The sequence below is a fragment of the Gopherus evgoodei genome, chromosome 2 (genome assembly GCF_007399415.2).
Source record: "Gopherus evgoodei ecotype Sinaloan lineage chromosome 2, rGopEvg1_v1.p, whole genome shotgun sequence".
Classification (NCBI taxonomy): Eukaryota; Metazoa; Chordata; order Testudines; family Testudinidae; genus Gopherus; species Gopherus evgoodei.
Genome location: NC_044323.1, coordinates 39902772 through 39926853, shown reverse-complemented (window position 1 = coordinate 39926853; position 24082 = coordinate 39902772). Strand labels below are relative to the sequence as shown.

General features: G+C 40.8%; 1 protein-coding gene across 1 annotated transcript in view; it reads left to right on the top strand.

Annotated features, from left to right (window-relative positions):
• LOC115645567 (macrophage mannose receptor 1-like) overlaps nucleotides 1-24082 on the top strand; it is a 53494-nt gene that overhangs the window by 18221 nt on the left and 11191 nt on the right. Inside the window, exons 14-25 of the mRNA XM_030550433.1 lie at nucleotides 2173-2260; nucleotides 5419-5563; nucleotides 6363-6398; nucleotides 6499-6668; nucleotides 7802-7869; nucleotides 11587-11687; nucleotides 13596-13738; nucleotides 15344-15458; nucleotides 16569-16717; nucleotides 17934-18036; nucleotides 19323-19555; nucleotides 23592-23757. Coding sequence (XP_030406293.1) covers nucleotides 2173-2260; nucleotides 5419-5563; nucleotides 6363-6398; nucleotides 6499-6668; nucleotides 7802-7869; nucleotides 11587-11687; nucleotides 13596-13738; nucleotides 15344-15458; nucleotides 16569-16717; nucleotides 17934-18036; nucleotides 19323-19555; nucleotides 23592-23757 — 1517 coding nt within the window. The remainder of the gene's footprint in view (nucleotides 1-2172; nucleotides 2261-5418; nucleotides 5564-6362; nucleotides 6399-6498; nucleotides 6669-7801; nucleotides 7870-11586; nucleotides 11688-13595; nucleotides 13739-15343; nucleotides 15459-16568; nucleotides 16718-17933; nucleotides 18037-19322; nucleotides 19556-23591; nucleotides 23758-24082) is intronic.

Genomic DNA, 24082 nt, shown 5'->3' with positions numbered 1-24082 from the left:
TTCTGAGTGTCATTTGGGAATTTCTAAAAGTTGTTCCAGAGTTAACGGAAGATAGTATAACAATATATCCAAACAGCAGGTATATATTTTTATTATTATTGTTTATTATTTGTTGACCATACCCAAGAATATGGTAGGGAGGTGACAGTGAAAGGCAGGACCCTGCCTTTGGAGATCTTATAGTCTAACTTTACATATGATACAATGAGTGTGGGTGATTAAATAAAGGGTGAAAGCATTTTAGTAAGATCATGCAGTTCCTCAGTTTAAACATCTGTACATCTTGTGGTTCTGATTTTTTTCTAATTTTTATTCTCAGAGTTTCATACTAATTTTCTATATATGTGAGATTGCAGACATAAGGTTTTAGAAGGGATTTGAATGAGGAGAAGGGGTAGCTATGCAACAAGCATTGAGAGGTGTTTCCATGTGTCAGGGCAGCCTGGAAACACAATGAGAGATAAGGAAAATATGAAGGAATCAACAGTGGTGTGTCTGGTGGAACAGAGGGGATAGGGGAATGCCAAAAAGGCAGACTCAGATGTGCACTCTGGCGCTAAGTGATGTAGGCCCTTGAGAGTGAGGAAAATTGGTTAGATTTGCTATACAGATCTATGGGGTGCTAGGAGTTGATGGATTCAAAGAGGGAGCACTGGAAGAGACGATTTTGGCAGAACATTGTGAGAGGAGAGGAACAAGGTGGGTATCAAAACAACTGGCGAGGAAAGGGTTACAATAGTGAGCTGTAGTTAGGACCTGGACTTGGATTTCGTCATTATGATAGATAGGAAGGAATTTTTAAATTAAGTTCTGTAGGAAGCAATAGGCTTTATTGTGGCTTGGATGTTGAGGGAGGAAAACAGGAAGGTGTCACAGATGATGTTCAGGTTGTGGCCCTGCTTACCGGGAGGAGGATGGTGTCATCAACAAGAGTGGTATTCTAGGGTACTGCTGAAAATTTGGAACTCTGCATTTTTACCCATGTTGAGCTTATGCAGATGATGAGTCATCCAGGATGAAATGTCTGAAAGACATGGAGGAATGTGACAGTGATCTGTAGAAAATAGATGCAGTGTAGAGCCGATCCAAAATGAACAACGACAACAAAAAGAATGAGAGTAAAAATTTCAAATACCTTTACATTCCACAGGTTTGGAACAATTTTTCATTTATTTGATTTTTTTCATGAAAATTTTTTACAAAATTGGTTTCAAAAAGTTCATTTTGGAAAAAAATTCATTCTCTCATTTTTTTGGCTTTTGTTTTCCTGCCCTCTCCTCCCCACTTCTATTCTTTCTTTCCATTACTTTTTTTCTCCTCTTTCCAACTTTTTAATTTTTTTGCCACTGAAAAAAGGGAAGGGGGAAGGAAAAAGAGAGACCTGGAGGAAGGTAGAATGAATGGGATAGTTTTCTTGGTTTGTTTTTTCTGATTTTGTTGAATAAATGAAAAGTTTTGAAAAAAATGAATTTTTTTCACAATTTTTTATTTTAAACAAGGCCATTTATTCACACAAAATATTTTTCATTAGAAAAATTTCAATCAGATCTAGTTCAATGAGTTAGTTTATATTTTGGGCCTGTCCATAATTAAATAAATGGATGAACCATTTTTAAATAAAAGAGTAGTTCATATTGCACAAGGATCTTTTCTTACTTAATAAAGGCAAAAAAACAATAGAGAGACTAAGAAAAATATTTAGGCATAGACTATGCCAAGCCTTGTATGTGTGCATGTAATTTAAGGCTCTGATCTGGCATAGCACTATACACACATGCTTAACTTTAAACATGTGAAAGTGAGTAGTCCCATACTCACATGCTTAAGTTCTTTGCAGGACTATGGCATTAATTTGCATTTGCCACTGTGTCATTGTGGGTGGTAAATCAGCATTTGGGGCCTTTCCTGCAAAGAATTGTATGACTCGACCTATTGCCATGTGCAGTCCCAGTATATTTTTCTGGGGATGCTGGAAATTAAGTAAGCAATTTAAATTATCGTGTTAGGGAAGCAAAATATTTCTTATGTCTTTAGTGCATATTAGAGATATTGAATAGGAAACATTCAAACTTATAGACATGTTGCAAGTCCTAAAATGTTTTGTGTATAATGATATGTATGCTTTGATTTATATACTATCCTCTCTATATATATCCATATATAATATTTTAGGGAAAGAGCTCATTACTATCAATCATACTGGATGGGTATGAGTGCCTTTGATCCTGACGGAGGGTTTACTTGGAGTGATGGCTCTCCAGTGAGTAATTAATTGTTTTGCACCAGAATTGGTTTTCTGAATTTATCCTATTGTTTTTATGCAGTTTTTACTCAATCTGTTTCTGCTTCTGTCCTCCTTACATCTTAAGCTACCCTGTGTGAGCCCACAACAGCATTTACAACAGAGGCAATACATCTGTTACTCACCATAGCAGGATTTTTTACAGTGGAAGTTGATCAATGAGCATCACTATTGTCAGGGCCAGCTCTAGGTTTTTTGCCACCCCAAGCAAAAAAAAATTTGGCTGCCCACACCCCAACCCTGGGCTCCCCCCTGCACCCTCCTGCTGCCCCAGCCCTGGGCTCTCCCCTCCCACCTGCACGCCCTGCTGCCCCAGCTCTGGGCCTCACCCCACCTGCACCATCTGCTGCCCCAACTCTGGGCCTCACCCCACCAAATTGAACTTGAGAACTCCTGATTTTTGAGTTGTTCAAATCTGGAAGGCAGGTGCTAGATTCCTTTTCTGAATATTAGCTAAATCTGGAAAGGAAAAGTCAATTTCTGCTTCCATGGCTCAGAAGTGGAAATCCTCCTACATGCCTGGTACCGTATCTAAAACTGCCCAGGTCCAGTAGAGCCTCCCCTCCCTTACTTTTCATTTAAAATTCTAGTGGGATCCACATACCTTCCTTTCTAGGCTTCAGATAGACAGGGGCACTGTCCATTTAGTCCACCCAATTCTTTCTTTGGGGACTGCAAGGTGAGGTCACACCAGTATCCCTAATCCAATCTGAGGATGTCTTCTGAAGGGGCTATCTGGGCCAAAGCCTTCTACTCCTTGTGCACACTTGTTCCCCATTCACAGTGCATTCCAATCTAGCAGTGAGCTCTCCATTCACAGCAAGCTGCAGCATGAGGTTTCAGCAACCATACTCCCGCTCCCTCCCTTTCCTGTTGATAGAGGTCAAGGGAATGCTGGGAAATGTAGCTCTTTCCCTGCTCCATGGCTGGCTCTATAGGCAGGGAGCTAACCTAGGAACTACAGCTCCCAGGGCCTCCTGTTGGTTATCAGCTCCCAGGCTGGATCTCTATCGGCTGCCGCCCCTGCAAATGGGCTGCCCCAAGCACCTGCTTACTTTACTGATGCCTAGAGCCGACCCTGACTATTGTAGTTGCATAATTTAGCAGCTTTAAAAGCTCACTTCAAGCATTATTTTCTTTGCATAAGCACTGAAAGATTTCTTACTGCTTTGGAAAATCTAAAAGTTTGCCAGGGTCATGAAGAGATTTCCAAACCCACCATCTGGAGCAGATGCAGAACTTGGATTCTTTGCAATAGTTGATGTCTAATATTCAGGGCCTTTTAGAGAATATTCAGTGTCTTAGTTTGCAGATAGAGGGGGAAGGGAGTCTACTACAAAGTACAAGATTTTGCCTCACTGAAGAGGTCACACTTGGAAAGGGCCAAGAGCCCTATTGCTTGGGATGCTTTCAGCCAGATGACAAAGCCCTTGAAAATACTCAATAGGGAACAATCCTGCACTGGCCCCAGGGATGGATGTGATAGGATGCCAGAATAACAGGGTTTTCTCACCTCTAGCTTCTTTCATTTCCCAGCTCTGCAGAAAGGTCCTCCTTGGGTGTGGCACTGCTTCCCCAGGGTGCATGCGTCAGCCTCCTCCCCACTCCATTCTATGCATTATCTTTCCTGTCATTCCTCCAAACCTCACTATTATTATTATTATTATTATTATTATTATTATTATTATTATTTTATTAGGTAGTGCTAGAGGTTGTACAAACAGATGGAATGTGGTCAGATGATGTTTGCGCCCTGGCTCTTGTGGTGACAATGGAACAGAAATGGCCAAGCTCCAGCAAATAGAGACTGTTACAGGCAAAAGGCTGAAAATCACTGCACCAAAGTCCCAGTGAATGCAGGGAACTGTGGCTGAACTGTTTTGAGAGCTGGGCTTGGCTGGATACTTTCTGAGACATCCCAGGATTGCCTCTGTTTTTAAGTTGTTTGTCTGGGTTAATAATGGGTCCTGGAAGGACTGCTGGGAACAGCCTAGTTTTCCATGTTCTGAATAGTATCAAACCCAGAAAGGGGATGCTGAAATCAAAGTGCTTTGGAGGATAGGTTCATTAATGGCAATTAGCCAAGATGGTCGGGGACGCAAACCCATGCTCTGGTATCCCTAAGCCTCCTCCAACTGCTAGAAATTGGGACTGAACAACAAGGGATGGATCACTCAATAATTGCCTTGCTCTGTTTATTCACTCTGAAGCACCTGGTACTGGCCATTGTCAGAAAACAGGATACTGGGCTCTATGGACCATTGGTCTGAACCAGTGTGGCCATTCTTATGTTCCGAGTACCTTTCATGGTAGCCCTAAATAAAGTACATTTGAGTAGTCTAGTCTGGAGATGACTGTCTAGCTATGGTGACCCTCGCATATAAGAGGAAAGGTGCCCACAAAAATGGTAAAAAGGAATGCCCACAAGTCATGGCAACCTCATTCCAGTAAAATGAACCGATCAAAACACTTTGGCTCCACTCATGTATACTTTATTTCATCCTAGCAACATCTGAATTTGTTACTAAAATAATTTATGTAACATTGTCAAAAGACTGGAGACTCCCTAATTGGTTCTGTTTGTTTAAAGAAAACAGTTTGTACAATTCTCTTTGTCTTAATCTTTTTGCTTACTGTTATAAATCAATTTATATCACGGGTCGAACTAATATTTTGTTACCTTTCACCTATTTAATAGACTGGAATCAGCAAAACCTAAACTGGAACTATACCACCCAATGTTAATCTTGGATTGAATCAACCAAAGAGACAATCTCCCTCCCCCCGATCCCAACAGTAGCAAAATTAGGCCATTGTCCCACATTGCTCAATCTTTATAGCCCATGTCATGACTGGTATCTTTGTTGACAGGGGCTAGGCACAACTTCTTCAGTTCCTTAATGTAGCTTGTAAATCAGGTGGAAGAGTCACACAGTGTTCCTCCTTCACCTGGCAAGGGCAGAGTATGCTGTTTCCCTAATAGTCCCAATGTTTACTGTCCCAATGAGTGCAAGATTTAAGAGCTGAAATCAAACTGGGTCCATCTGCCCTTGCAGAGCACAACCATTGTTCTTCTTTGAAAGGAAAATAGTCACTGAGTTGTGTTTCTACCAAAGGTAAACTATGAAAACTGGGCAGATGGGGAACCCAATAATTATGACGGAAATGAAAAATGTGCAATGTTCAATGGATACACTGACATGCAGTGGAACGATATGTTCTGTGAAAAATTCGGTGACTGGACTTGTCAAATAAAAAAAGGTAGGATGATTTCCTTCTTTAAATTAGAATATTAAACAAAAACAGTCGAGTCAGTTTCATGGACTGTTCATAAGGCTACATGCAAACAGAGCAATGTATCACAGAGGGTACGAAGCGGGAGGTGGTAATTCAAACCTCTGAATTAAATTTAGACATACAGATGCTCAAAAGACTCCCTTCCATTATGACTATGACCATTACTTCACTCGCTCTTCTTGGCCTGAAGAGACCACAAGATAGCAGAGTCATCCAGCTGATAGAGCCAATTTAGTGAAAAACTCTTGGCTCTGTTAAGGGGCTGGGTGGATTCTGAATGCTAACATCTATTAGCTGTTGCAGCTTCCAGATTGATGGAAAGTGTTTCAGTGAAAAGATATTGAAACCTAGTGTGTGCTTAAGGACATCAAAACACTATTTATTTCACTCTAAATGGAAGACACCATTTCAGTCTAAATAGGAGTCATTGATTTCACCACCTGAAACATATTTTAGGACACACATTTTAAGGTAGCTTATGGTCTATACTCCATATTATCGATAGCTGAAATCCAATACTTTGAGGACATGAATATGTTCTTTAAGCTTAACCATTGATTGGGCCTAAAATGATATTTTGTTGACTATTAAACATTGTCATATATTCTTATTAATTGTAGGTCAATACATGGAAAATGTATTAAATAATGCTGGGGTTTATTTTCATATTCCACATTAAAATTATAATTACAGTATTAATAAATCTCATTGACAGAACATGCATGAGATATATAACACATTCAGATTTTATTTTATTTTACAGGAGCAACATTAAAACCTGAACCAAGTACCACATTTGGTAGGTTTTGTATTTCCTGTTGCCAGAAAAATGTTACCATATAGTGATTCTAACCTGTTGTAGAGATACTGTATATGTGCCTTCATTATGTATCTTGCAGAATATACATATAAAGTCAGTGAAGATGGATGGATTATATATGAGGACAAGGCGTACTACTTCAGCCATGAAACTTTGCCTATGGAAAAAGCCCGAGAGTATTGCAAGAAGAATTCTGGAGATCTTGTTGTCATTGAGGGTGAAAGTAAAAGAAAGTTTCTGTGGAAATATGTAAGAAACATATTTACTACTTCAGAAATGAATAATTCAGTGCAGCACACTGAAACACTTCTCACAATCTGCTTCTGAAACATTGACAAGTGTGTACTGTCATGCCATATATCTGCACCACCTTGTCAGGCCCTGAAGGTAATATCTAGCAAGGGTCAGGGCTTGTTTGCACTTGGAAATGTACTGAAATAAGTACTCCGGAACATTTGTCTTGGTATAGTTCCAAGTGTGGATAAGTCCTCAGCTTTTTTACAAGAAGTGAAATACAATGCAAACTAACTGTTGCTAGCTTCTAGAGCTGTTCCTTTGTTAAACTCAATAGAATTTTGACTAAATCAGGCATGCAAAAATCTGACATTGAGTTACTGAGCTGTCAGCACACGTAAAAATTTCAAAGTGGTACAACCATGGGATACAAGGGAGCTGCTGAAACCTCATTCCATATAAAATCATGGAGTCATGGTCTTGTTCTGAAAGAAGTTTTTTCTCTGCTATTTTGCAACATAAATTGTGGTGAGGTAGAGGAGGAGGTGGTGAGCCATGGATTTACCATTTTAAAGGATTTTAACTGAGAATTAGAGTTGGCTGGGAAATTAATTTTTGCAGCAAACCAAAGTATTTTTTTATGTTTGTCAACAATGTTCTTTGATATTTTTGTTGAAAATCTAAAAGATAAAAAGGGTTGGGTTATTTCAGTTAAAACCTGGACATTTTTTTATGATGATTTTTTCCCCGCAAAACTTTCCATGTTGTAGAAAAAAACATTCTAAGACGACAATAGTAAAAATATTGTGATTGAAAATTTTCCACCAGCACTTATGAGAACTCTCCTAAACTCTTCCAAAATGTACTTTTGCTTCATTTTAAAATTTGCCAGCCAGGCAAGCTTTCCTATATCCTTGCAGCTTTTCCTCTGCTTCATTTTCATCCTGGTCTACTTTTTCTTTTTTACTTTAATATTGGCAATCAGGTGAAGGACTTGTAGTCTTCAGTTATAATCCATAATATGGCAAAGTGCCTCCACCATCAGCAAGTTAACAAATTATTGCTGACTATGCATGCTGTACAATAGGCACTAAACCAGAATCACAGCTATTTCGTTACATTTAATTAAAATTTTATTTTTGTTTTAGAGCTTCTATAATGACTTTCGGGAATCCCTTTATATTGGTTTAAGTGTGAGCCTTGATAAAAAGTTTAGGTAAGTAAACAATGAACATCAGGCTTGTAGAACGTAGTACAAGTATTGTACTTAGCAAAGCTGTTCCTAAAGGGGCTATTACAGTTTCATTTTCAAAGGGCGGTGGGGGTAAAACTTGTTTGGGACTCAATCTTAACACAATATTTCCAGAATATAATTTTTTGTATTTTATAGACGTTTTAGAGAGAAGTTGTTAGTGGATAGACAAAAATATTTAAAAGTTCAGCAATTTTGTTTGATCCGCAAAATTGTTTCTGCAAAGATACCCATCTTAGCTAATCCCCACTCTTGGATCTGTACCCCTGTGCAGGACTCAGTTCCAAATTTTAATCAGTTGATTCTCAGCAGTGAGCCTTTTGCATCACTCCTTCTTACTTCTCAAAGAGTCGAATCTTTTCTGGCCATGACTGATTATGGGTCTCTCCTGTGATCCCAACTGGCACTCTTAACCTCACATCCACGGCGCTTCATCATGTGGTTTCCCTGATCCTACATGTTATTTAGGCTTTGGTGTTTGTCTCCTTACTTCATTGAAATTTTTTTTCTAGTTTCAGATTTTCACCTGTACACTGACTAGTTCTCAGGTCTTGTGTTTCTGGCATAGTCAACAGCGCTGGGGCTTCACCTCCCTTTATTCAAAACCTGTGCAGCATAGATGCCAAGTGTAATAGGCCAGGGGAAGCTAAGCCTCCCCTACAGCACAGCCATCAACTTGCTGTCTTTGAAAGCTGTGGTGGCCCTGCCTGTACTCTGTCCCAAGGCCTCCTCCCACTTTTATCCTGTGGCCCTGCCTGTGTTCCACGTCTTCCTCCCCCTGCTGTACCTCTCCCCCTAGGCACCCATCACTCATCGAGTCCCTCCTTTCCTCCATCCCCCTACCCTGAGGTGCCAGCCACTCACTGAATCCCTCCACTCCTCCACGGAGTGGAACAATGAAGCGAGCGGTGGGCAGTGGGGGTCTTGTGGAAGGGGGATAGAGAGACTCAGTGAGCAGTGGGCGGGGGGTCTTTGAGGGAAGGGGTGGAGGCAGGGAGGGACTCAGTGACTGGTGGGCAGGGGTGCCTTTCTGGGAGAAGAGATGGAGAAGAGGGACTCAGCATGTGGGGTGGGTCTGGGGTGTGTGGAATGACTCAGCAAGCTGCAGGTGAGGGGGCTGAGTATGAGCGGAGCCAGGGGTGGAGTATGGGTGAGGCCTCGGGGGAGGAGATCAAGCTGGGGTGGAGCAGGAGGTGAGGCCATGATCCAGGTACCAGGGGAGTTTCCAGCACTTGGGCCAGCCTCCCCAAATGCCAGAGCCATGCGACGCCCATGCTGTGCAGAATGTCTTTTCCCCATGTTGACATTGTTTCTCTATATATTAGCATGCCAGCTTCAGCTCCAGAGTTCACTGTGAGCCATCAGAGACAAAACTTAATACCTGTGAGTTCACATTCCTCACCTAGTAGGTTATTTTCTGGTGGCAGCGATTTCAACATCTAGAGTGAATAAGCTACAGGCTTTGTTGACTTGTTCATTTTCTTATAAAATTCTTCAGTGATTGTATGGACAGCCTCTGAATTTCTCCCAAAAGTGTCGGTGAATTATATTTTCCCATGTCAATGGGGATCCAAGAGGTAATTCCTACTTCCAAGATCTGTCTTTTCCTACATCTTTCTTTTTCCATCTATGGCCATGGACCGAGAGACAAAGTGTTATGGTGCCATCTACCGGGACATTTGCTTATGAGTCACAGCCACTCAGCCTCATATTCAGCCACTCGCTCCACTACTCAGGGTGCCTTATTTGTGCAGATGGCTTTATTTTTATGACTTTCATTAGCTTTAATGGAAGTCCATCTAATGGACTGTAGCTCCAGTGGCAGTCCTGCCTTCTGGAGCTACTGCTTTGTACACTAACTGTCTGGGCAAATTACTTACTGGAAATTCTGTTTGCCACAGTCTATTCTTCTCCCATTCTGTGTTTCACTCTCCTCCTTGCTTGGTGATATGCTGCTACTTGTCAGTTATAATAGTTCTTTCAGTTTCTTGCATACTGTTTCTTCCTCTATGGTTCTGGAAGTATCGCTGACAAGAAAGAGTATGTTTACAGTTATGCATTGTGTGTTGCATTCCCTATTAGAATTTTACTTGTAGAGACATCCAGAGAGTTGTGTTGGCTCCAAAACTGGGAATGTTCTGAGCTGGATATCTTTGAAGAAAAGATACAGATTGCTCACTTGTAGATGTTGCTCTCTGCTGATAGGTAGCCTTGGCAGATTACTTGCCCATCTCCTCCCCAGAGAGCTGAGACTTTTTTTCATTTTTAATTGGCTTTTATTTTGGGAGTATTTCACCAACCACTAAGATAAGAAGTGATGGTGGCATTGCTGAGAGCACCATGCATACAGTGAGGGTGTCTGAGGTGCCCCCTGCTGGAGATTGTCATTCTAGACCTGGTTGGGGCCAACGTATTAGACCTTTGAGTTGAGGAATTTTCCACTAAATTCACATGTAGGGGCCCTGACCCAACAACCTACAGAGATGTATATGTCTAGAGAACAACAATTATAGGCAAGTAATTATCTCAGCTAGCTGTTTTAGTGATGTGTTGTGATCCATGAACTCTGAGAAAATATGCAGGTGGGGAAATAGAATGTATCGATATGAAATGTATTAGTATATCTGTCTAAATAAGATACATATGATATCTGTTTAACACTGAGCTGCTATACTTTAAATGAATGTAGTTATTGTGAACACAGATCTAATGTAAATTAAAAAAACCAAGAGAATATTCTCTACTTGAGCTCCAGGACTTTGGTCATATGATTGCCATTAATACAAATGAAAGTCACACAGAAAGCTGCTGTTAGATGTTAGATGTTCTCTGTGTGCTGTCCCAGCTCTGCGCAGATAGTTGGCACAGCAAACCTCGATTGAGCTGCCCAGTAACCACAGACTCAGTTTGTAGTGAGTTGTGAAGGCACTTGGTCATGTTTATTGTCAATGAAACACAGCCCTAATGCCCTTGTTCAATAGTTACAGGTAAACTAACACATGTGTGCCCGTAGCAATGGGCTAGCTCAGTTAATGGTGGGATTTTCCATTATCCCCTAGGCCAGCCAAAGACACTCCCTCTGAGACTTCATTTTATACCCCAATACAAATAAGTTATGTATTGCCCCTTTGACATAGTTACTGCTCCCTGACGTGGGTTGTTACCACCTATTACCTCTTACATGTTGGTTGAATCAAAACATCTCTATCCATCACACTGTCATCCTGACCTTATCAATAGGAGGGGTCAGTACATTCTCATTATCTTTGGAAGGGAGTATTTGTACCATACTTGATATGGGGTGTTCTGGTACTACCCTTCTGGAAAGTGTTTGTGTGAGCGTTCTGTGCTAGCACTTCTTAGGAACGTGTGTGTTTCTGCAATATCTGCCCTGTTTTTGCTAGATTCTGTGAGCAGATCTGTCTCTTGCTCACAGCCTGGCTTTGCTTTATATCAGCAAAGCTTTGACCACTACTTTAGTCCAGGCTTCTGGCTTCCTATCAGGCATCTGATACAAGGGCTTATGTCTCAGACTCACTTCCTACTACAAAAGGCATGTTCACCAAGCTGACTTTTTGTTGCTTAGCTAGAATTTTTGTAACGTAAAATCAAATGATTAATGCGGCCGTAAAAAATAAAAATGGGTCTATCCAGTAACTACTGCTATATTGTTTCTTTTAGCTGGATCGATGGAACCCCACTAAACTATGTAGCCTGGTCTCCAAATGAACCTAACTTTGCAAATAATGATGAAAACTGTGTGGTCATGTATACACAAACAGGTGAGTATAGTAATATTTCAGTGTCATAACAGCTCTGCACTGTGTGACATAGGAGTGTGTGTGATACACATATTTCATGTAAAGTAATTTATTGTATTAAGTGGGTTGATACTGAGTGAGATTTTCAACAGTATCTAAATGACTGTGGAGCACAAATCACACTGAGACAGTTGAGGCACTTTTTTAAAAAAGTCACCCTTTGTGTGCATGGCACTGGACTGGGACTCAAGAGACGTGGTTCGATTCCTGGCTTTACCAGAAACTTTCTGTGTGACCATGGGCAAATCAGTTAAACTCTCTGCCTCAGTTTCCGTCAGAAAACAGAGACAATAACATTTTATCTCTTCTACACTTTGTTTTATCTATTTAGAGCATTAGCTTTTCAGGACAGGAGCAGTCTCTGACCAGGTGTTTGTGTAGTCCCTAACAAAATAGGGCCACTACCTTGGTTGGGACCTGTACATGCTATGATAACATAAATAATAACAATTTATAAATATTTTATAATACAGAAGATGAGGGAGGAGAATTGATATCTAATATATCCAAGTCACTTAGTCTCTCTGCACCTCAGTCCCTCATATGTAAAATAGAGATGAGAATAATACTACTACTTCCCTGTCTTGCTAGGATAAATACATTAAAAGTTGTAAGGTGCTCAGATATTATGGCAGAGGGATCATATAAGAATCTTAGATAGTGATAGAGATAACATACTAAAACAAATTGCAAGAGTAGTTAACCTACTGTAGTTCTATAATAGAAAATGATTTATGTGCCACTGCAGCTCTATCTTTATATGCATATAAATGATGGTTTAATGTATTAAATCACCTCAAGAGGCATCTTTAACTCACATATCAAACTGAAGGTGTGAAAAACAGCCACTCCCCGTTATCAGTTCACTTTCATACACATGCTCCAGATATTTTGTACAACAGAGACCTGCTTGGGAGAAACATAAACAAAAATGTACTTAATAGAAAAATCACAGATTCAAAGATGAACGAGTAAGAGGAAGCAAATGCATACAAATTACACAGAAAATACACATGAAGATGCAACCGTAGGCATTACGCTTTCTAATTACATACATTTCCTTTTCTAGTACAAGTTACCTTTTGTCTTTGAAGAGTTTCCCAGCAGTCCCTCTATCATAAAGTGGATTCAGCATTTCACATACAGCTTCCCACTTAAAGGCCTGCTCCTCGGTTCTGGATACCTTTCACTTCAAATCCCTTCCCTTCTTATAGAGTTAGCAGGTGTTTTTTTTTTGTTTGTTTGTTTTGGTTTCTTTTTTTTTTTTTTTTAATTTTCTCTCAGATTATGGTGATTCACAGTAGGGGAAATTCCCTCCTTTCTTAGTTTTCCAAGACTGGCGATTTCTTTTCCGTTTCAAGCTGTTTCAGTGTTGTCCCATTAACTTTAATGGCTCACCATTTGCCTTTTCCTGGGTTGTACAATGTAAGGTACTTGGAATATTCTCATCTGCCCCTCACTGTCTGATTGTTTCATCGCCCTGTGGTGAGGTGGAGGTGAAGTTGCACCAAAGTTACAATTACAATTTTCTCTCTCTCTCCCCCTCATATGCATACATGCATAACCATAACTTGTATACATATCTCACAGTGACAATCAACTTCAGAATATTACAAGCTTTCATAAAAGACCTTCCTTGATATATTTTTATAACACAATAACGTTGTATACAACAAGCTGATTCAACTGTTTATTCTTTGGCATTCATATCCCCTGTTCTTCCCCTAAGTGTCTGAACCCTAAATATTGCAGGAGGAAAATCCCAACTAACTGTACTTTCTATACTGTAATCACCAGAAGAAGGGGTAGATTTTCATTCCAGTCTTCATCTTGTCCAGTAATTTACTTTCCATATTTAATATGCTCCAGGTATGTGGAATGATCTGAACTGTGGTGCTCCAAACAGCTTCATCTGTGAAAGGCTCAATAATATTACTCATTCAACAGTTGCTCCCACATCACCTGCACCTCTAGGGGGATGCCCTCAAAATTGGTTTTTGTTTAATAACAAGGTATAGTAGAAAACATCTTCCATACATTTTATTTGCAAAAGGAACTGAACAAAAATTTATATTTTTGTCTCTTATTATTGTAGTATGGGTTTAGATGATCTGAACTTGTGTTCTGATTAGCTGATCAGGCCATTATGGTGACATTATATCCATATTTAAATAATCTAAGAAAGAGTTTGAGGGTTACGATAGGTTTTAAATGGCTTAGGCCCCTTTTCTGCAATTACTTTGAAAATGCTCAATTGTAAAAAGATTGTATTGCTAACCAAATGTGTGCTGTTTTGTCTGTAATTTATACTTGCTTTTATGCATGTTCAGTGAGCAAAAGTGTCAGCTGTCAGCATTAACCGAGAATGTACAGCTGCCTCTCAGCTAGAGTGAATTAGAAGAAAAAAATCCATAAGTCTGTACAAAACTCCCTCTCTTTCCCAAAAGGGTGTATTCAGAATTGCAGAATATAAATGCATGCCTTCTGGAATGGGTGTACATTGATTTGGAATTGCCCACTGATGCACAAAAAGCAGATATTGATGCAAGTACTTTTTGTCTCTCCAATGTGAAACAAATGTAGTGCAAGTATATATTCACCCCCCACCCCCTTGCCTTGTTCTCTAAGATGCTGGTACCAGATCATCAAGAGACAGTGAAACTGTACAGAGTTCACTGTGGTGAACGATCACCTACAAGGTGTTAGCAGCAGCAGCATGTGAGAACATTGCCTTCTAGTGGTGGAGCTGCAGCTGTATCATCTTAGCAAACTCAAAGTCACATTTATACCAACTAAAAATTCTTTGAATACAAAGGTGTCAGCACTTGTAGGAAGAACTTACTATTACTACCCTGTATGTTATGGCCTGAAATGCTCAAATGAAGAGAGATTGCACAGAAGGCTACAGGTTATTGTTCCATGAGACATTCAAAATGTATTATCCACATTCCCTGTCAGAAAAATGCACCAGTGGTACAAATAGTTGCACTTTACCAGTGGCTGAAAAAGGTTGATAGAAGAAATACAAAAAGTGGGGAAAAAATTAACTTTTACTTTAAATGTTCAGGTTAGATTTTTCCATACTCGGACTGCAAGAATGGGAAATTATTTTCTTTCATCGTGCTTTTACCCCCTCCTCCCCTTCCTCTCCTCTTCCCCTGCTTTGTACTGGAAACTTCCTGTTGGATGAGGAGGGTTATTAATAGCCAGGATCAAATTATTTTATTTGTTCACTGCTAATATGTATATTTACCTCACCATTTTTAACAAGCCAGAGAGTATTTCTTTATCTTTAGTCCTTTAACTGATAAAATAAAAGCTTTTCCTCCTCTTTTATTATATGCTTACTTTTTGTTATCTTACAGCCATATTCTGTTCTCCTAACCACTAATCAGTTAAGTTTCTCACTGGATGCTAAAGGAAAGGAGCTTTTATGTTAGTTCTCCAGTGTGCATATTTTCTTTTTGTAGATTCATAGATTTTTAAGACTGGAAGAGACCATTAGATCATCTAGTCTGACCTCCTGTACAATGCCAGAAATTGATCTTGTTCATTTCAAATGTTTTTGATGCAAAATGGCATCAAATTACAGCCTTCAGCATACTTTTCTTTTTCAGTGTTTCAAAATATTCGGTTCCAGTGAAAATGAGAGCTTGACGTGGCATGCTGCACGAACAGCTTGTATAAATTTGGAAGGAAACCTGGCTTCCATACCAAGTGAAGAAGTGCAAGGTGCAATATATAGTCCAGGGGTGGGCAAGCTTTTTGGCCCAAGGGCCACATCTGGGTATGGAAATTGTATGACGGGCCATGAATGCTCGTGAAATTGAGTGTTGGGGAGGGAATAAGGGCTCTGGCTGGAGGTGCGGGCTCTGGGGTGGGGCTGGGGATGAGGGGTTGGGGGTGTAGGAGGGTGCTCCAGGCTGGGACTGAGGCTCCAAGTGGTGCTTATCTCAAGCAGTTCCCAGAAGCAGCAGCATGTCCCCACTCCAGCTCCTATGCAGGCTTGCGGCCAGGCAGCTCCCATTGGCCGTGGTTCCCAGCCAATGGGAGCTGTGGGGCCCACGCTTGGAGCAGGGGCAGCGTGCAGAGCCCCCTGGCTGCCCCTATGCAGAGGAGCCAGAGGGGCAACATGCTGCTGCTTCCAGGAGCCATGCAGAGCAGGGCAAGCCCCCAAACCTGCTCTCCATCAGGAGCTCAAGGGCTGGATTAAAATATCTGGCAGGCCGGATGTGGCCCTTGAGCCATAGTTTTCCCACCCCTTGGATAGGCATTTTGGTATTAGATGAGATATCAGCTAATCTCCTAACATACAAGTTAAAGATTTAAAGCTTCAGTTTTTATAATAGAGCCTGCTACTTTTGCTTAAAACTAATAATTAATGGACACTTAAGTTAGCTGAGAAAAATGTAATTTTGATAACATTTGTGTGCGTGTATCAGCGGCTTTCCTAAGTCGCCTTTTTCGAAGTCTGAGCATTGGAGGAATTAGTAGCAGATAGACTGGTGTTGCAAGTGTTGTAATACTAACATTTGAAACTTGGAGTTTGTCCTGTGATAGATTGTGTTTTTAAATCCAAAACCACAGGAAATCAGACTGTGCATATGCATAAGTATCATTCAAATTGATTAAATGTTGCAGAATCAGGCTTAGGGAAAACGATAGCTAGACACACCCAACTTCTGATTTAACTGCCAGGGAAACCATCTCAGCTGTGAAGTTGCTGGTCTAAAGTGATAAATCCATTAAAACAATCTTGTTTATATTTTATAACTATGATTCTAGCTCTGTATATTCTGGTGTCTCCATGCGTCACTTGTAAAAATGTTTGTTTTCCTTCAGCCTTCCTCATCACGCACTTGAAGGATGCTTCAACTGATACCTGGATTGGACTGAATGATGTAAATTCAGAGTACACATTCCTATGGACAGATGGAAGCGGTGTCTCCTATACAAGCTGGGCCAAAGGTTTCCCAAATTATCGCAGTGAGGTAAATGTGGATTGCAAACGATCATTAAACCATTTTGATAAGGTCAATCAGTCAAACCATATATAACTAGCACAATTTATTCCTTATGTAGGTTTATTTCCATTAACTTCTTGCAGTTGAGAGTAGAATGGTCATGCTGCAGAGTTCCAGCTCTCCTACTAGCAGAAAGGGATAGCTATGTCAGCTTATAGTAGAACCACCTGTTTGGAGCTTCATTTTCAAATATTCCTTTGCAAAAGCCCAGAACTATATTTGGTTGGTGCTTTACTAGAAATCAAGTATTTGCAGATAGTAAATGTCACTCTGGGGTTTTATTTAAACTTCAGTTTTAGCTTTTCTCTGTGATACAATATGAATCCAAACAAATGGATGGAATAAGGTCCATATTCTGCAAACCTTACTCAAGTGAATAGACCCATTGACTTCACTGGCACTAGTCAGGAAACTCACATGGGTAAAGGTTACAAGATGGTCTGACAATAACTCTGTAATTTTGGAGCCTTATAAGTGATTATTAGAATGAATGAATAATAAAATTAAGAGGATGGTGTATATTTATAAATATCAGATGCAGATATGCACTCATGCATAAGTTATCATGAAATACAATTGTATGAATAAAATCCTCAAACAATAAGGAATCTGTGCCTCTTGTTTTCCTCTTTTTTTTTCCCCATGCACTAACCACTAAACATTTCTTCAGAATAAGCTTCTGCTGTGGGCTTTGAAATTTTCCCCAGCATTATGTCAACTTATTTTAATAGCAAAACATAATTGTGTGTGGTTCAATAATAAATGAAATGACTAATGTGGAATAATGGCTGTAGTTCCATTTGTTCTGCTCTTACTTTATTGTCTTGACTAAGTATGTCTCCTTTTAACAATAAAAGCATATAGCTGATAAGTGATCTGAGGCGAATGGGGTGAGCGGTCACAACAGCACCCTGAACAATAGAGAAGTTGATTTTAAAGGGCTGCCCCATGGGAGAAGGTGCGATTTGGAAATGCCATCACAACACCACTATCAGTTCTATTGAAATATGAAGCAATTCAATAGATGATTAGATAATGCGGATCAGAGTGAATATAAATAGTGACAGATACATAGCTGATTGAACCACCCAAGATATCTGGGTCTGCAGATCCAGAAGGAAGAGGATTGTTTCTTGCTTGCTGTTTGTTTATTCTTACTCATTTATGTATCATTTTCCCCCAGGCTGATTGTGTTATGATGATAAAGGACCCCATTGAGGAAGCAGGGAAATGGAAAGATGAAGACTGCCAAATGAACAAAAGCTACATATGCCAGAGGAATGCTGGTGAGTTCTTTCTCACCAAGCTTCCAAGTTAATTGCATTAAAAACTTGACTGTGATTTTTAGATTGTCTTTATGGTTCAAATGCTGACTTTCCACATACAGCACATCACCTATGGCGTCCACATGAAATGAGTTTCACGGCCTTATGTGTTAACATTTTAACAAAACAGACACACTGATCTCTAATGCATGTAGCAGCCTGGCCTATAGAAAAGCTAGTGTATGCCATGCAGCATCCTGCTGTTACATAGATACAAGAATGGGAGCGCACCAAGGGCCAGAGCTGTTTCTCCTGTAGCCTGGTCTGACCTGGGATGCCTCCTCACAATGACGAGCAACCCAAAGGGAAGCTTTATAAGAGCCCCCCTGCTGCAACCCACCAGAACCATGAGGATAGCATGACTTGCTTTGAATGGGATGATTAGGCTGGGTGATGTGGAGCAAGGTAGTTTTGAAAGGGTTGGATTAGGAGGAGGAGGAATTTTTTTAAGTGTTTAGTGCTCAAAGACGGTAGGGATGGATGCTTGGAGTCTGTTGACTGATGTTCTGTGTGAGAGAGCGTGGTGGTTTGTGGATTAATTTTGAGGGAAGGGTGAGGGAGGTGGAGGGAAGGCAGAGGGATAGTGTTCAGGCCCCAGATTTTGAAGCCTAGCCTGGATTGTATCCCCCCTCTTTATTCTCTCTCTGCCCATTTACTGTTGGTGAGGTGTATTAGCTCTGCAGGCTCTGCTCCTTCTCCCATGCCTTGGTCACAGTCCAGCTAACGCTGACATGAGCTCCACAAGGATGGTTAGTGGGTGGGAAGATTGTGCTTCCACTTAGTACATATAGCTGTATTAAAACTAATCACAATCCAGTGCATAGGGAGCCAAATGAGTATAAATCCATGGGAGAAACTGGCTCAGTAGTGGCCAGCCAGATCAACAAGGACCATGGCTTTTTATAAAAGAACTCTGAGTTATGTTTTTTGTCACTGAAGTCATGGGTGGGATGTGCATCCAGTCTTAATTTCTAGTGTTGGGGGTAGCTGTGTTAGTCTGTATCCACAAAAACAGCAAGGAGTCTGATGGCACCTTAAAGACTAACAGATTTATTTGGGCACGAGCTTTTGTGGGTAAAGCATGGTGTTTTATCCACGAAAGCTCATGCCTAAATAAATCTATGTCTTAATTTCTGTTAGTGCTACCACTCTTAAGTGTTTGAATACTGCAGACATTTGTTGTTCAGCGGAACAATAAGTCCATGTACTACAAAATTACCTTTCCATGTGTTTGTTTTTCACTACAGACCCTAAATTATATAATTTCCAAACAACAGTTCCAGTCTCTGGCTTTACCCTTTATGGTAACAGTAGCTATTCACTCATCAGTTCCAGAATGAACTGGGAAGAAGCACAAAAGAACTGCAAGGCTGAATACTCAGAACTTGCCAGTATTTTAGATCCCTACAGCCAGTCATTCCTGTGGCTACAAGTGTTAAAAATCGGGCAGCCTGTATGGATAGGTCTTAACAGCAATGTGGTAAGGACATCAAATCAATGTGAATATGATGCTGATGATCAATGTCAAATCAGACCTCCCCCATTCCTTACTCAAGTGTTGTCTGCAGTTATTACCAAGGGCTTTGTTGATGTGCTTGCTTTTGTCTCATAGTTGAGCAGTGATTGTGAAATAACTCCTACTGTTCCTGTTAGCATGCTTCAAAAGCAGCTTAAGCTATAGCTAGGGAATGGTGGGAGCCATGGAAATGGGCATGGGGGAGACACAGAAAAGAGTGTGTGAAGAGGAGACAAGCTGCGGATGGAGTTATATGCCTGTGGAAACACAGTACTGTGAGGAGACCAATAGGAGAGTGGAAGCCATCAAAATGATGGGGAAGGGAGAGAAGCCGTGGAAGAACATGTGGAGAGGTGCAGATGGGGAATCCTGAGAATAGGAGAAGGGACAAACCAACAGCAGGTGAAAGGGGGTTGTTTTCCTTTTCAAAACAATGATTTAGCAAAATGGTTGAAGATCCCCAAAGCCTCAAGGCCTGATTCACTGAAGCTGGTGTTTGACTGATAATGAGGAAGGGCTAGAGGAAGAGTAGGAGGAAGCATGGCTGGAATGCACAGGGCTGAGCAGCTGGGGACAGTGCACAGTCAACTTGTGGAACTCCTTGCCTGAGGAGGTTGTGAAGGCTAGGACTATAAGAGCGTTTAAAAGAGAATTGGATAAATTCATGGAGGTTAAGTCCATTAATGGCTATTAGCCAGGATAGGTAAGGAATGGTGTCCTAGCCTCTGTTTGTCAGAGGGTGAGGATGGATGGCAGGAGAGAGATCATTTGTTCATTATCTGTTAAATTCACTCCCTCTGGGGCACCTGGTATTTGCCACTGTCGGTAGACAGATACTGGGCTAGATGGACCATTGGTCTGACCCAGTATGGTCATTCTTATGTTCTTATGAAGATACTGGGGTGAAGGGGTCAGAATGGGACAAAGAGTTGGAAAGGGTGGGCAATGGAGCTGGGGAAACATGAGGGACTGGAACTGGGTCAAGAAGCTGTCATAAACAGATAGCTAAGGGTTAATGTCTCTTTCACCTGAAACACCTGACCAGAGAACCAATCAGGAAACTGGATTTTTTCAACTTTGGGTGGAGGGAAGTGTGTCTCTGAGTCTTTTGTCTGTCTGCCGGCTTCTCTGAGCTTTGGAGAAGTACTTTTTATTTTCTAGTCTTCTGTTTCTAAGTGTAAGGACAAAGAGATCAGATAGTAAGTTCTATGGTTTCTTTTCTTTGGTATTTGCATGAATGTAAGTGCTGGAGTGCTTTAATTTGTATTCTTTTTGAATAAGGCTGTTTATTCAATATTCTTTTAAGCAATTGACCCTGTGTTGTATCATCTTAATACAGAGAGACCATTTGTATTTTTTCTTTCTTTTTTATATAAAGTTTTCTTTTAAGACCTGTTGGAGTTTTTCTTTACTTCAGGGAAATTAAGTCTGTACTCACCAGGGAATTGGTGGGAGGAAGAAATCAAGGGGAGAGCTGTGTGTTGGATTGCTAGCCTGATTTTGCATTTCCTCTGGGTGAAGAGGAAAGTGCTTTTGTTCCAGGATTGGGAACGGAGAGGGGGACTCACTCTGCGTAGTTTCACAGAGCTTGTGTCTGTGTATCTCTCCAGGAGCACCTGGAGGGGGGAAGGGAATCAGGATTATTTCCCTTTGTTGTGAGACTCAAGGGATTTGGGTCTTGTGGTCCCCAGGGAAGGTTTTTCAGGGGGACCAGAGTGCCCCAAAACACTCTAATTTTTTGGGTGGTGGCAGCAGTACCAGGTCCAAGCTGGTAACTAAGCTTGGAGGTTTTCATGCTAACCCCCAAATTTTGGACGCTAAGGTCCAGAATCTGGGAATAAGGTTATGTCAAGGTAAGGAATGGTGTCCTAGCCTCTGTTTGTCAGAGGGTGAGGATGGATGGCAGGAGAGAGATCATTTGTTCATTATCTGTTAAATTCACTCCCTCTGGGGCACCTGGTATTTGCCACTGTCGGTAGACAGATACTGGGCTAGATGGACCATTGGTCTGACCCAGTATGGTCATTCTTATGTTCTTATGAAGATACTGGGGTGAAGGGGTCAGAATGGGACAAAGAGTTGGAAAGGGTGGGCAATGGAGCTGGGGAAACATGAGGGACTGGAACTGGGTCAAGAAGCTGTGGCAGGGGTAGCAAGGCGGGGGATGGGGATGGGACAAGGAGTCAAGAGAGGCTGAAGGGGTGGGAGATTGAGATAAGGGTGCTATGGTTGAAGAAACTAGGATGAGGAGTTCAGGAAGGTGGAGAACTGGAACAAGAGGCTAGGAGAGGGAGGCTGACCAGCTGGGTCAAGGGCAGACTGGACAGACCAGGGCAGAAGGGATCAGGCTTGGGGAGGAGAGAGGCAGAAAGTCAATGACCACTACCCAAGAATCTTGAGCCTCAACATTTCACTGATGTCAGCAAATTGTGGAAAAATTGGCTGACATGTGCGCCTCTTCTCTCTGCAATGGCTGGCCTACATAGAGGATAACAAACTACTATTGCTGTCAGTCACTCTGTTAGCTCAAGTAGTGGAGGTCTGTGCTATGGAGCCAAAGGTTCTAGCCCTACTTATAAGACCAATGGGAATCAATATGGCTCCACATGGTGGAATTTGTGTTTTTTCAGTTTGCGTTAAACAAACAAAAAGCTAGGAAAATACATTTAAAAAACAATGAATGTTAAGAACATTGCATGTGCAACCTTAATTTGGACTCCTTCCACCTATGTGTTATGCTTAATTTGGACTCCTTCCACCTATGTGTTATGCTATAGTCTTTAATCATATGACCACATGCTATTTTTTTCCACAGTATCCCTGCTTCATTCAGTGCATAGCCTGGAAAGTGTTCATTGAATGACTTGGGGCTGTGCAGTGAATGAGGCTGATGTCTGCAGGACCACTGAGACATATGTTGCACACGTTAGAAGGTGTATGGTTGCAAGGATGGTCTCATGGTTTAGGTAATAGAATACTCCTTTGGAAAAATGGATTCTGTCTCTGCCCCAGAGTTCCTGTGTAATGCTGGGTGTGTCACTAAATTAACATTTTCACAGGTGATCAGTAAGGCCATATCTACACGGAGCTACTCGGAAGTTAAGGCAAATCAACTAAAGGTGTGAAATCAATGTGCACAAGTTAAAGTGCATTAAACCCACGTGTAGATGCTCTCACTTACCAGTACAGTGACCTTAGCTTGCTGTAACTTAATCCCCCTTTGAGCATCCGCATGGGAGTTTAATATACTTTAACTTATGCATTTTCACATCACACCTTTGGCTGATTTGCCTTAACTTTCCTTACTATCCCAATGTAGACGTGGCCTTATTGTGTGTGCCTGTTTTCTGGGTGCCCAACTTGAGATATTTGGGGTCTATTTTGCAGAAGTCCTGAGTACTCACAACGGCAACTGAAGTAAATGATATCTGTGATTTGAACATATAAAGTGCTTTATAATGCTAAATTACCTGAAAAATCAGGTCATATGCCTCTGTCACGGGCCACTCAAAATTAGTGAACACTTTTGACATTAATGTCTCTGTGCGCCAGTTCCTGATCTGTCAAATGGGAATAATAATATCACTTCCCCTCATTAGTGTTTATGAAGCACTTAGATACTATAGTGATGAACACCATAAAAAAGCCCATTAGGAAATGATTAATTCTGTTTTCAAAGCAGGATTTGAGTAGTCTGCCATAAATAAGGCCTGGGGACATATATTGAACAATGAGGATAAAATCTAATATTGAATAATTGCCCATTCATTGAGCATCATCCATTCTGTGCTCTGAAAGAAGCAGGCATCCTTTGGAAAAAATAGTGTGTGATCATGTAATTAAAGATGACATCATAATGTATACCCACAGGGGATCTGAATTAAGGTTTTATAGATAGACTTATTTCTGACATTTGAGTGTGTGAGTTTGTGACCATAATGTTCTTTTTTTTAAGACAGTTTTTGGAGGCAATATTATCTTAATTGTCTTTTGTTTTTAGACTAGTGGCTTTTACAAGTGGACTGATAACTGGAGAATCAAGTACTCTAAGTGGGCCAGTGAGGAGCCAAAACAGAACTTGGCCTGTGTTTATTTAGATGTTGATGGGACCTGGAAGACAGGGTCTTGTGACGAAAATTACTGCTCTGTCTGTAAAAGGTCTGATGGTAAGCAACTGAATTTAGCAATTTTAATTAGTGAGCTTCAAGTTTAAATGCATTCAAGTCTTGATTATCACTACAGTAGAACCTCAGAGTGACAAACACCAGAGTTATGAACTGGCCAGTCAACCGCACACCTTGGAACTGGAAGTATGTAATCAGGTAGCAGCAGAGACCAAAACAAACAAACAACAACAAAAAATCAAATACATCACAGAACTGCATTAAATGTAAATGACTAAAAAAAGTTTTAGTTTTAAAAATTACAGTTTAAAAAAAGATTTGACAAGCTAAGGAAACTGTTTCTGTGCTTGTTTCATTTAAATTAAGA